This window comes from Scomber japonicus, chromosome 16 (genome assembly GCF_027409825.1).
Source record: "Scomber japonicus isolate fScoJap1 chromosome 16, fScoJap1.pri, whole genome shotgun sequence".
In the NCBI taxonomy this organism is placed as follows: domain Eukaryota; kingdom Metazoa; phylum Chordata; class Actinopteri; order Scombriformes; family Scombridae; genus Scomber; species Scomber japonicus.
Window position 1 is genome coordinate 16430493 of NC_070593.1, and position 14536 is coordinate 16445028.

General features: G+C 40.9%; 1 protein-coding gene across 2 annotated transcripts in view; it reads left to right on the top strand.

Moving 5' to 3' along the window:
- The window catches only part of eml1 (EMAP like 1), a 35548-nt gene that overhangs the window by 7529 nt on the left and 13483 nt on the right, over nucleotides 1-14536 (top strand). Inside the window, exons 2-4 of one of the 2 annotated variants that reach the window (XM_053335118.1) lie at nucleotides 9674-9856; nucleotides 10149-10202; nucleotides 12030-12165. In XM_053335118.1, the coding sequence (XP_053191093.1) occupies nucleotides 9674-9856; nucleotides 10149-10202; nucleotides 12030-12165 (373 nt within the window). The remainder of the gene's footprint in view (nucleotides 1-9673; nucleotides 9857-10148; nucleotides 10203-12029; nucleotides 12166-14536) is intronic. The other variant, XM_053335117.1, reaches the window with a different exon arrangement.

Below are 14536 nucleotides of genomic sequence, written 5' to 3' on the forward strand. Positions count from 1 at the left end.
GAACAATCATTTTCATATTCGTTATCTGCCTTTTTTACAAAAATATTATGAGAATATGAAATGTTTTAGGGTAAGAGGGTTATCTGTGTAGACTGTGTAGACAAACACACAGTGCTTGAAGGAGAATTTACATGTTCATGATAGTTTTAATCTGAAATCACAGTTGAGCATTTAGGCCACACAATAGTAAACCAAGTGGTAAAAATGCATGCAAGCAGATAGACAGATTGAAGATACAGTTTGTGTGTGTGAGCATCATTCTTATTATTATAATTTATTACTATGTATGGTATGATCATTGTGCATTTTATCCAGGGACAAGGTTACAAGCAAGTCAGTGTGCTCATAGAAATAGCCCCTTGGCAAGCCAGCGGGCAAAAGATGCCATTTGTCATCTGAACCAGTATTTCCCTTCTCTGCTCTCCTTTTCTTTCTCTCTCATCTTTTCCTCCACTGACACACATTCACGCAGCCTCCTTCCATGACCCACTAAAACAATCAGGCATGCAAAGCAGGAGTGTGAGTGAGTTCCTGTGCTAAATATACATACTCAGACTCTGTGTGTGCGTGTGTGTGTGTGTGTGTCTGTGTGTGTGTGTGTGTAACGAATGCTTCTGGCAGTGGCACATGAAAGAGAAGTGCTTTATGGTTGTGTGTGTGTGTGTGTGTGTGTGTGTGTGTGTGTGTGTGTGTGTGTGTGTGTGTGTACCATCAGAAGGTCAAGAGAGGAGATGTTGCAGGCTCAGTCCTTGAGCAGGATGTCATGGATGCGTAAAAATACCACCAAAGATTCAGCTCTGCATGATAACACTAAATGTGTTAAACAGAGCGTTGGATTTCTACCTGTGGGGGAGGGTGATAAATCACACAAGTCAGCAGAATCCCAAAGAGATGCCATTATTTTTAGCTTTTGCTTGTGTCCTGAAAGTATCATCAAAGCTACTAATTCAAGACAACATAAAACAATGAATTCTTCAATATGAATATGAAGTGAAGCATATTCAAATGTGTTTCATATTAGTATGCAAATGATTCCCAGTACAGATCATCACTGTGTCTGTTTGAGCACAGGTATGTGTGTAAGCATTCATGTGTGAACCTGCATGTCTGTGCATAAATCTCCCTTTTAATCCTGATGTGCATCACCAAACCATTTAAGATTAATTAAAGATAAATTCAATTACTGTGACAAGGTGAGTGTTATATTTATGGTAATGATCCCCATCAGCGTATTGTCTCCACTGAGGTTAAAGTCATGGCACATAGATTTGGTTGCTCCGGTTGCATCTCTGAATCCTGGCCAGGATTTCATCTGGCCAGTTGTTATGTGAACAGATATAATTAACCTCTCTGTGCCTGTGGTGCCGCTCCTAGAGGCGGCTCAGCACCCTAATTGATCTCTTACATCTGCTGTTAATGGAAGAACCGAGAGGGGAAACCCCAGCTCTCTGTGTGTGTCCCGTTGCATGCGTTCAACCCGCCTGTAACAGATGGAGAGGGAAAACAGGAGAATCACATTAGAAATTCCATTAAAAATAGATTCATCAAGAACACAGGTGCAGAAATGAGAGGAAACAGGATGGACATAATGATTTGGCTTGTTTACCCCTCTATTATTGTCTGTTCCAATAATGACTTAAAGGGAAACCATGCATTAACATAAATGCCTTAATGTTCACTCATTTGATATATTATATACTTCTTTATTTTAAATTCTTATTATGTAACTATCAAATATGAATATCATGGTTTGTTCCTCAAACCCAGGAGTGGATTTCCATCTAGACTCACCCTTTATCAGCGACATTCAACAGTCATGCTGGTAGAAAGCTAACAGTCCTATATGGCCACAACATCTACGTATTACCTTAACATCTTATGTAAAGAGAACAACTACAATCTTTGTAAATTAACACTTTTGATAACTGAAAAATAAAGTCAGTTATTGAGCAAAATGTCAAACATTCTCTTATTCTCAGCTGCTTTTCTGTGTTTTATATAATTGTATATTGAATATTTTGGGGTTTTGTGTATTATTGATCAAACAAAACAAGTAATTTGAAGATGTCACCTTGGGCTACAGGAGATCTGACATTGCGTAGATAATGAAAATAATCCTTTGCTGCCAACACAGGCACAATTCATTTTTATGTAGAGGAAACTTTAGGTTTGGCTATCACTTTCTTGCCTCTTGAAGTCAGCCTAAATCAAATGATTTAAGAGAGATTTAAGTAGGGACAGCCTCCACTGAGCATTTAGGAGATTACATAAGCATTTAAGAAACTATTTAAAACATATTAAAACAATTAGGTCTTGTAGATATAAAACACATCATGACACAAGAGTTGTTTCTTGTCCCAAATGTATTCATAAAACTTTATACCCTTTCCATGGAAAATCTGAGGGAAAATCTGACATTTGCCAAACAAGCAAAGACCTACAACAAACCCAGCGAGCAATGTTTTCATCTAATCAGATGTATTCAAATCAATTCAAGCTCATGTACCAGTCAAGGAATGCATCTGTTAACCAATACTTTAAAAGACACCTGCTCAGAGGAAGCTGGGCCTTGTAAACAATGAGGAAGGAGAACAAACAAAATATGCAGACAAAGCTTTGGGGAAATCATGTAAAGCAAAATACAAAAATTGCTACTCTGGAGCGACTATCACAGATTGAAGTGGAGGTGCACTGCACACTAAAAACAATGTTGTGTAATGATGCTGTGCCACTGTATGCTTTCTCCCCTCTCCCATTGTAAATATACGATTCGGCAATGTTCAGTGTGGTGACAGTCTATGGCACACTGCCTCTATGTGTGTGTGAGCCCATTATCTCACAACATGGAAATCTGGTTTCCCCTAACAACACTTACTGGATAGAAACACGAGTGCGGGGACACACACACACACACACACACACACACACACACACACACACATTGGATGGAACAAGTGTCCCGCCTCCTGTTCCTTCCTGGTTGTTTGTTACTTGGGGGACAATGCCTTGTTTTATGTGGAGAAAGGTTGAGCCTTAGAAAGAGGCTTGTGTCAGAGCCTGGAGCCACTGCCAGAGCATGACTTAGTGCTTCTGTGGTCTGATTCCTCCCCTAAAAGTCACAGCAGTAAGAAGGGTGTCTCTCTTTTTATTGCTGTTATGCCGCGTTGAATTTACTTAATTCTAATCGGGCAGAGACGTCACATAAAGTTTAGCATGTTGTGTCCATCTGTCCCTCAGTATTAGTTTCATGTCTGACAATAGAAAAAAAGGAAACAAGGATAAATAAATAAAACATTTTACTGCCAAGTCCTCTTTAAGTGTAATCCTTGAGTTTCGGCTCTTTCCTCTCACAGCCAGTACATTTGTGGCTCTGTGTCAAGAATCCAGCCGAGGGGGAGACAGACAAATACAGTGCAGAGAGAGAGAGAGGTGAAAGATGTTAGAGACACAGTAAGATAGAGAGAGAATATAAATCTAGCCTGCTGCTAAGCCCAAACCCCTTGAATTTAGGGATCACTAGCATTGAACAAGATCTGCTCCACATATCCAGCATAATCCCTCCGCCACACCGAGAACGCATCCTCTCTGACGGTGCTGAGAGTGTGTAGGAGTGTGTGTTATTCATGTATTTCTACTTTCTATCCTATCTCTTTTATTTTTTGGGTTTAGCCTCTCTTCATTTATATTCCTCACACTGTCTCAGAAAGACTTGTGGCAGGCAGGCAGACAGAAATGCTGATGTTGTTTGTTGCATCATCTAATTATGCTCTCTTAAAACAAGCCACGTATACAAGGTTCTGCTTGTGTATGAGTGCTTTTCCGTACATTACTTCCTCCAGTATCTCTCTTCTTGCATGTTCACAGAAAGAGTTTGGGGGAGGGGGGGGGGTTGGGCTTCCCATTTGACCTCAATTTGACCCCGGGAAGGATGTAGCTGATGGGAGGAAGGCAGAGTTCAACATGTTAGCACCTGGTTCATACAAGAGCAGCAGGATCTCTCACGGGGGTCATTTAGCCTCTCTTCATGCTCCTCTCAGACCCCCCACACACTCTTTATGACCCAACACTCCCACATATTCACTCTTTTCCTCTTTCCTTTCCATATCTTTATCCCTCAGTTTATGTTTTGACATGACAACAAGCCCTCCTGCCATGTTTGTCTCTCTCCCTGCACCTTTTTCTCCTCTTTAATCTCTACTTAGGTCGAGTGTGAGGGCTTCCCTTCCTCTGATCCACCTCTGTCTATTTATAGCTCTTAAGCCTCAGAGGGAAGGAACCATCACAGGGCCGGTCAGCTTGTAAACCATGTGTCCGTCAGCCTAATCTGGCCAGTTGATTAGCTGATACACCTCTGTCAGGTGATCCACTGCTCGCTTCAGGTGACATGTGGGATTGATGACATTTTAAGTAACTCTTTAGTTTTTCTTTTTTCCCCCTGTCCATTTCTCTTGTTCTCTTTGCTCTCTCCAATCTCCAACTCAATTGGTTTTGCAATTTTTCATTCTGCTGACAGGTACCTGATGGAGGATTTAAGACATAAGCGGGGCAAACTGCAATTTTCTAAATGTTGCAATTTCAAGCATGATATTATTCTTGTCTTGTAATGTGAATGAGATTAGGGGAAAAAAGAAGAATCAACAGCACATATTGATATCATTTGAGCCACATTTCTTGCAAACTTAGGAGCTGATTATTAAGGCTGATTATTTACTGTTAGGTAAAGAAAGTTCTCAAAAATGTAGCTACTATTTTTACTGACTACTATTTAGCTCTTGACTCTGTAATAAAGACACATTTCATTGTTGCAAATTTGAACTCGAAATTTTGTGCGGCTGTAGAGTTGCTTCCCCACCTTAATTCGCTCTTATCCCTGCGCCTGTCTCTCTGTCTGTCTCTAAATCACTACCTCCTGTACTTCTTGGCAGGAAATTAAATCCTGTGTGTCCCATTTGATTATGATTAGGTCCAGACTTACATTTACTGAAGCCAGCAGTGGACGGAAGCTGTTTAATAAGTGTGACTCATAGGTCTTGCGAGAAATAGCTTTCCTGAAGGCATAATCTGCAGCAGCTGAACTGGCACTATGGCAGTGCCCCATTTGGCCAAGTGCATTCGTGTTATGAAATTAGAACCAGTTTGTAGACGGGATTTCTGCAGCTAGATAGATGTGCCAGCAGTGTGGTATCAGTGCTATGTCCCTGTCACTGAAAAACAGGAATTGCTGTCATAATGTTGTGACAGGCTGTTTCCCGTTGCCTCTTGTTTCTTTGCTTTATCGGTTTTCTACAAACACTGGTTGTGTTTGTTCAGAAACCTCCCATAGAGGTGCAGCTTAACCTGGCAGCTGAACTTTCCATCAAGTCAATTGAGCTTTATTGTGTGGCTTCTCTGCACCACTGACTGAAAAGAAAATGGACATCAATCACTCCAGTTGTGTGCAGGAGCACTCATACATGGTGCGACAGCTGGTTTTTATCACTTTTCCTCAGGGTGAATCTCTTTAATGCCATTGTTCTTCTATTCCCCCAGCATGTGTTTATGTTGTGTATAGAAGTGCACATCTATTAATGTGTGTGCATATACAGTAAGTGAAGGAGTGAGTCAGCTAGAAAGGTTAGACAGCACAGATCAGCACAGGGCTGATGCAGAAGATATTTTTTTCATGAGGTCACCATGCATTTCCCAAAATATTGAAAGTGCTCCCTCTGTGTTTATCAACAGAGCTATTTTAGACATTTTACTTCTTCATAGTATTGATCCTCGTGGCTGATGAGAGTGCAGAAGGGGGAAATGGGTCAGAGCATGTGTGCATGCTCCAGTGTTCATTACTGAGGTCAGTGAATAACTAAGAAGTATGGAGGAGATTAATGTAGGGGCTGGTGAGTGTGTTTTTTAAAAGCAAGAAGAGTGAAGAGTTGAGTGCCTGTTGTCTATTTGCCCTTCATTGAACCCCTGTGGCTGAATTGATGGACAAGCACTTACTAAGCAGACAGGTGGTCCTGCCAGAATGACAGTGCCTTGCAGAGGAAAGTAATAGGGAGCAGCATGTCATGATGCATTAGGGTGAGCAGATAGATGAACTCAGAGATCCATCTCAAATTTGTGGCCCATCCACATATTGACCAGATAATGAAATGGGGACAGAAAAAGAGTCAGGCAGATGCTGAGAAGAACTGACAGAAATGAAGTAATTTAAGCAACCAGCTGACAGGTGTGAATACCGCACTGGAGCAAGAGGTGATTGGTGGGGTGTGATGATATGCTTATATGGGGTTGAGAGAGACATGGGGGTATCTGAATGGTGCATGTGGTGATGGATTTGTTGTTATATGAAGATTGACATCTCACAGAGAGTGACTCTCTGGACTGAGAGCATGTGACCTAAACCCCAGACAGTGTTGTCTGAACAAGAGCAAATTTAACCAAATATGTTTGAGCTGCGTTCACATTTTTTCTGTATGAAAACAAAAAACAAACCTAACCTTTACTGACTTTTTTCTGATTTTCTTCTTGGATGTGGCTATAAAACATGTCATTGGGAGTTAACTTGCCCCAGAGGTTTGAACCGGGGAGCAGGGTGACAGACGATATTAGCCCAGAGCCGGGGAATCACGGCCGTGACAGCCAGTCATTGTACTTCAACGATGGATGGTATCATGCTGTCATTGTGTCAGTGTTGGGAGCAGACCCACAACAGATGCTGGGGGGATAATAGAAGCTTTATCTCTGGATATCCTCTGTGTGCCACATATTCACTTATGAACAAGGACTGCTTCAAAGGAAGCATCTCAGGTGAGCAGAAAGTAGTTATTTTATGACTGGGAAAGGTTTTGTCAGTGTTTGTTTGGATGAAGAAGCCAGATTGCTGTTATGAAACAGGACAGCATTTCCTTTGAGTATAAAGTTTTCTGTAAGAGAATGTATAAGCGTATAAAATGAGCCATATTTCTTATGGCTGGGAGTGTATTGTATTATTCACCTGCAGGTTTTCATTATAAGATTCCCACTTGGTGGGCAGGTGAGAATATTAGATGATGCATACAAACACTGTTTCTATGAAGTGCCTCGGAGGTATTGTTATCATAAAAAGGCAGCCTGTCACACTCAGTGAACATTGAAGTCTAAACCAAGTCTAGCTCTATCCCTGCTGGTATTTTTAGCCATGCTAGCAGCATAGCTCCAGGGATGGCATTGTCTGTCTGCTGGTCAGTATCTCAACAACTAGTGGATGGATTTCCATGAAATTTTGTACAGATTATGGTCTCCAGGATGGGGCCAACTAACTGCTGATCCTCTGACCTTTCCTCATGAGACTGCATGAGTTTGACCTTTCTGGTTTGTTGAAAACAGCTATTGAATGAATGACATTTGGTACAGTACTGTCCCCAAATACAACCTCACAGAGCTGTTAGCATTGCTGTAGACATTTCAATGTGAAGGAGGGTTGAAATGAGAGCTGTGGATCTCTTCTTATGTGTGCAAAGAGCGATGCATCACAACACAGCATTAATGGCTTTGACAGTGACTAAAGGGATTCTAGCAAAATAAAACAGGGCACTGGAGTGTGTGTGTGTGTGTGTGTGTGTGAGTGAGTGAGTGAGCAAGCAGTAATTGGTTGTTTCAGCCATTCTCATCTCCAATTCTCTACTACAAGCGTCAAGCGTCCCATCTGCTTAATACACCAATTTGCCATCCTGTATGATCGAAGGTCCCCCTCTTCTACAACGGTTCATAACCAGAACACAGACAGAGAGGTTTTTTTGCTCACTAATGGAATTTGTCCACTCGTCAACAAATCTGTGAAATTACTTTCCCAGCATGTTCTGCCAATTAAATTTAAATGATTTTATTGGTCCTTATGGGATTATGTCCTTAACAATATTATTGTGAAGCATAAAATCACGAAATGATGTCTGTGTGCTATCACACACATTGCACATCCATTTAATACCTATTTACACATCCAAGATGAAATTTGTAAGATTGTCATGTTTTAAGTAAACGTACCAAGATGATAATTTGGGGGATTTTACTATCTGAATATTCTCAATTTGTGTCAAATTTGGCATGTTTAAAGCGTAATTGTATTTTTTCATAACCAGAAAGTGGTTTGGATGTACCAATTATGACTAATCTAGGTTAAAAAAGCCCCGCCCAAAAAAACAACCTACAGTTCATCTAGCAGCCACAGTAATGCACTCCAGTCCCATAGGACTGTATTGTGCTGCTTAACAAAACTGTTATAAATCACTGTTAAATAATAGTGATGTTTTCTGATGTGACAAAGCTGTGGTTAAAGTCTGGTTAGGTTTCAGTATAAAAACACTTGGTTAAAATGTGGTTTATACTTTACTAAAAAATACATTTCCTTAAAAAACCAACTCATGGTTGGAAACGTGAAGCCAACAGTGGTCTCCTGCAGCAAAGTCAATTTTTGCCTTCCAGCTATCCAACTCTCTAGCCATCTACCCAACCCACCTCCTAATAAGGCAAAGTCATCTTACCAAGTCCTCTTATATTGACATCATTGGAACTGTGTCACTCTAGCAGTCATAACTATAAATGGTGTAAACGTAACTATAGGTCATTTTTGCCCACCTGAATTATAGAGTACATTTCTGGTAATAAAAATGCCTAAAGGATCTACAATATTCAAGTACGAACAAATATTTGACAAGGCTTCTGCCACAGATGTCCTGATTCCTCTGAGATTTGGAGGTTCATCACCTCACTTTGCTTTCACTCAATTGTCTGGATCATCTCACTATGTTTCACATACTGCTGTTTGAAAATAATATTTACAGAGAAGTCAAGAGCTCCCTAAGATTTCCATAACATTACCAGGCAGTCTGGTTTTTAACACGGATTCTCAGAGGTAATGCACACTGCAGATCTGCCTAATCACCAGATGCCTGCTCTCTAATACATAATTCATCAGAATGTTATTACAAGTCTGCAGGGAAAAGACAGCAGTGATTTACATTAATATTTCATCAAGCCACTGTGACATCAAAGTCTTAATGGAGGACACCCTGTATGTGTGTGTGCATTTGTGTATGTGTGTGTGTGGGGGGGGCGCTAACTAATGAAGTGGACCCTGGTGGCCAGAGCTTGGCCTCATCTGGGTGTCAGGTGGAGAGGTGATAATAGTGTGTTAAGTTTGTTTAAACTCAAAGAACAGACAAACAGACTCATGAATAAAGGTTTTGATAGAAAAGCTGTTGGCTCTTTGTGTCGTGCAAAGGCGAAGCCTCTCATAGAGTCTGAAATTGAGGTCCAGGTTTGAAAGGAGTGTGTATGTTTGTATTTTATTTTCAGTCCTTCTTCATTTCCATCTGCATGAATTAACGGTAAAGGTACAATATAATAATATAAAACTGTTGAGAGTTGAGAGTTAAATGAACATTTTTTAGGAATTATTCTTTAAATGTTGTTATTCAAAGTCATGACAGAGCCATGCTGCAGGATGAGAGGGATATTTTTGTAAAATATAGATACTAAACAAACATTTACGCACCATAATATAATTATGGATATAATATTATATAGATATGAACTGTCCAGTCTTGCTTACATGAGTACATGAGTGACTCATAAGATATACGCTAAATGTCAGACATGCTATCTTGAGACATTTTCCACATTTCTGAGTCAGATTACTGTGTTTCCTCAGATGACAGTGCGTCAGCAGCGAGCAGTATGGAGGTGACTGACCGCATCGCCTCCCTGGAGCAGAGGGTCCAGATGCAGGAGGATGAGATTCAGCTGCTGAAGTCCGCTCTGGCCGACGTGGTGCGCAGGCTCAACCTTTCTGAGGAGCAGCAGGCCATGGGATCACGCAGAGGACCCACCAAAGGTAACATACAGTACATGAGCTTGTTTTTTCTTCCTTTCTAATAGGGGTATCAAGCAAAAGGACATTCAGGTTCTCTGGCATAACAGTTGTTTGTCCTTTAAGATTACACCATACACACACACATTATTTACACAAAGAGGCCTGCTCTCTCTCCTTTTCCAATTTGTTCTCTTCCTCCTGATAATCCTGCTTATTGGCTGACTCGTTGTCGATCTCCTCTTCCTCTCCCTCCTTTCCTCTCTTCTTCTGGACTGTGTTGTGTTGTTAAATGTATTGTGCGTCATGTGTATAGACCCTGCTTTGATGAGAAAGTCTCCCTCAGCAGACAGCAATATTGGGAAGTCAGGTATGCTGACTGTGTAGTCCGTCTGCACTAACCAGGCCTGGTGTTGTATGTACAAGCAAGCACATTTCTGTCACTGCCTGCTGGTATTATGTTGTGTATTATATAGTATTTAACCAGGATACACACACTTATGATCAGTGTTACAATGCCTGAAGTCAAACATAGATATAGATTGACTTTCAATGAAGGGAAGTTTGTGTCCACAAAATAGTCTCTACATGTGCTTCTTTAACATTTTCTTATTAATTAAAGAGTCCAAAAACTCAATGATAACTTCAAGGCTGCTGAGAGCACATTTTGCATTTAGCTCTGTGTACACAACATTTCTCTTAAAATGCAATTCAACACTTGTGTTTCTCCTTTTCTAAATAAAAGAGAGAGCTTGTTTGCCTCAATAGTTCAGAATGAAAATCAGCTACATGGCACAATCCTTACCTTCCAAAAGCATTCACTATCTTGCGTCTTCCCTCTTGCCACCTGATATCACACACCTGAATGTAGCATGTTCCCATATTTTCTCTCAATAAGGTCACTGTTAGAAATATATAGAGCTGACATGACAAAAGTAGATAACAGCTCGTCATTGCAGAAGACGAATCCACTGAACATCATAAAATAATGATAGGACTTTCCTTTTTTGTGGTGGTAGTTTCATTGTGCAACAGTTCTGCATGTGACTGGAGTAAAATCAATTTTCATATGAAGAATGTTTGTTACAATCTGCCTCTCGAATAGTATCCTCACCCCAGAGTCTGATGACGCCTGCATGTGGAATTGACTGCACTTAATTTTTGTGTTTTATGTCCAAAGTGAGTGATGAAACTGAGGCAGATTTGTATTCTCAGCCTCCAGAGTGACACTGTGGTCGGATAAAGTTTCAGTTTGATTTTGAAGCGTGGGAGAATGACTCAGACTCTTGCTGCTTTCCCCTTAAACTCTTCTCCACTTAAAGCTGCAGGGAGCCAGCAGCCTGCGTCCCTCTACTGGAGCACATTGATCTGCTTCAGAAAGATTAACACATGCACGCAGTCACAAATACCCACATTCATCTTCTTTAACACTCAAACAAAATTACATCCTCACTTTGTCCCTGCTGCTTAATTACTACATGAAAGATAACAGAGCAGTGTGTGTGTGTGTGTGTGTGTGTGTGTGTGTGCAGGCCTGGGTGTGTATGTGTGTATGTGTATCTGCCCGATGAAACGGTGTCTATTAAATATTTATCACTGCAGATAGAGCTGCAGCTTGGATTTGTTATTCTGGGCTTGCCTGACAGGCGTGTGTGTACTGTGTGTGTGTGTGTGTGTGTGTGTGTGTGTGTGTGTGTGTGTGTGTGTGTGTGCACGCACCATTTCACACAACTTCCTATAAATTAACAAATACTGTAGCTTCTACATAGAAGCAATATTATCAAAAATAGAAAACATTCAGCTGCTAATTGAGGTCAGGATTATATTTTGGGATTTCTCTCATGTATGCTGCCTCTACTTATCTGTTTGAACCCTTATTGAAAAGCATGATGAACAATAATCGGTATAAACAATATATCTCAGTTTCAAATACAAACTGTTACAGTTCAGTCACATAAACCAACACCAAACAGAGGCAGAGTTTCACCTGCTCCATCATGTAGGACCACATTGCTCATGGATGCTGATGGAGAATCCATGATGGAGATGAAAATGAGATGAAAAACAGTTTTTAACTCAATTATAAAGATAATCACATGTGAAGAAATGTGGCCTTCCTGCTCACACACTGACTATTTGATCTGCGGTATGTGAAGCCATTTCTGAACATGCTCTGCTGTTGTCATTTTTCTTTCAGCCAGGCCAATGATGGCCACTCTACCGTTACGGCCCACAGTAAACAACGGGACCATCCTACCAAAGAAAGGCAGCACCCTGCCCTCCCCATCTGGATCTGGATCCAGGAAGGACACCAGCACAACGGCCAACAAGAGGTGAGAAGAAATGGTCTCTTTTAAAGGATCTTTATGGAGGTTAATCACATTTGGAGAGAAAATTTGGCTTGCTGTTGAGCAGATGATTAACAGGAATGTTACTAATTAATACAAATGCAACAGATTTAGTCGTGTTATTCAAGTCCATATATATCGCTGCATGATGTCCAGATTGTGAGGTCATGTTTCTGTCCTGACATTTTATTCGTCTCAAGACATTTTGTCAACGTCTATCAGGGCCATGTCTGATCATTTCAGCCATTAACCGTCACATTTCCGTCTTTTTATCAGCTGAAGCCACTGACACTCATCAGATGATAAACACGGAAACACTATTGTTGTCTCTGTCTCTGCTTCTCTGTCTCTCTGTCTCTGTCTCTGTGTGTGTGTGTGTGTGTGTGTGTGTGTGTGTGTGTGTGTGTGTGTGTGTGTGTGTGTGTGTGTGTGTGTGTGTGTGTGTGTGTGTGTGTGTGTGTGTGTGTGTGTGTGTGTGTGTGTGTGTGTGTGTGTTTATACATGCATGTGGAGCACAGGTTATCAATCTTGTCTGTCAGGGGAACAATAGCCTTTTCCCAGCTCTGGATGACATTACCATAATCAGATGACGTTCAGCAGATAGCGGGGGCCAGCTCCAGTCCAAACAGCTGTTAACTCCCTCATGTCGTTGTTTTCCCTCGTCTGTACTTTTATTTCCTGCTGTGATTCGGGCAGGACATGTTTTCCCATAGTGAAAGCTGGTACTTTTAATGCGCACTGACTTTCACCTTGAGGTTCACTGGAGAGGACGGGAAAGAAATAGCTCTGCAGATTGAAATGTAACCAGTAAGAGGACGGTTGATGGAAACGAATCTGTCGGCTCAGTGACAGAGGGAAACATCATGAAACACGCCTAGCAAGAAAGACAGTGTCAGTGCAGGAAATGTGATTTGGTGTTGTGTATTTCCTTGTCGTTCACAGAGGTTACCATAGTTTTTATGAATAGTTTTTAAGCCTTTATAGTATCTTAAACCTTGAACTTGTACTTAAATTGCTTTTGAGTATTTGTCAGCATCTCTTATTCATTTTTTTATATCCTATAACATGTATAACATGTATAACATGTCTATCCTGATTGGAGTGGTCTCTTTCAGGATGACAGTGCCCCCATCCATAGGGCATGAGGGGTCACTGAATGGTTTGATGAGTATGAAAATGATCATATACTATGGCCTTCAGATTCACCAGATCTCAACTCAATTGAACATCTATGAGAGATTTTGGTTAATATGTCAGACAGCGCTCTCCACCACCATCATCAAAACACCAAATAAGGGTCTATCTTTTGAAAGAATGGTGTTCATCCCTCCAGTAGAGTTCAGAAATTGTGGAAACAATGGTGGCCCAACACCTTACACTTTATCATCACTTGTCTTAGTATTCAGTTTTATTCCTTCCAGGTTGTTTTAAAAATTCCAGAACAATACATGAATCATGACCTAAGTGTTGAATAAAGATGAAGCTAATAAATGAGTTTTATTGCTGCTGTGCTGACACATTTTCACCATGCAAGCCAAAATCTTCCCCATGTGAATCAAGAGGAGTTGGATTTCAACTGGATTGAGTTTTATCACGAGTGACTAGGCATCAGTTATCAGTTATTGTTTATTCCTTCTGTCTTTTCCCATCTTTCCTGTCCTGCGTGTCCGTTTTCTTGTATTGTCTCTCTCTGATAACATGTCCTTTCCATTAGTGATGTTATATCCTGTTTATATCCCATCCACCTACACCGTGAAGTCCTGCCAATCTGTCCAGTCTGTCCTCTCTGTCTCGCTCCACCAGAATTCTCTATCTTCCCCTCAGGTGAGAGTATCACCAAGTTACGTTACAGGTCACAATATTATAACATCATCATCAACACATCACAGCTGCAATGAATATTAACCATCATCTCCTGTTAATAAATCTGTCTCCAAATTACATGAAAATCCATATGTTAATCAATCTTTCATTCATTGACTGGTTACATTAACAGTTTGTTGTGTAAACTGTGGTTCTCTGTGGTGCAGTGTGTTTTTTCTGTCCGTATCTAGGATTAGTCTAAACTGCAGTTTGGTCACAATCCCATCAGTGTTGGCATACACACAACAGCCTTCCCCAATGCCCTGTGGCCCAATTATTATGATTCCTCGTGGGATAACACAGCAAACAACAGTTTCCCTCTCTCTTCTTTTTTTTATTCTGCTCTGTTCTTTAGCGAACAAACACACACTAGCACTCCAGAAGGGATAACGGCCACCGGCCAGTTTCAGGATTTGAATAGACTTTTCTCCCATAGGGTGGATTAGGTGACTGGGCCTACTGGCCATTTGGATTGCTGATGGAGCCTTTTCAT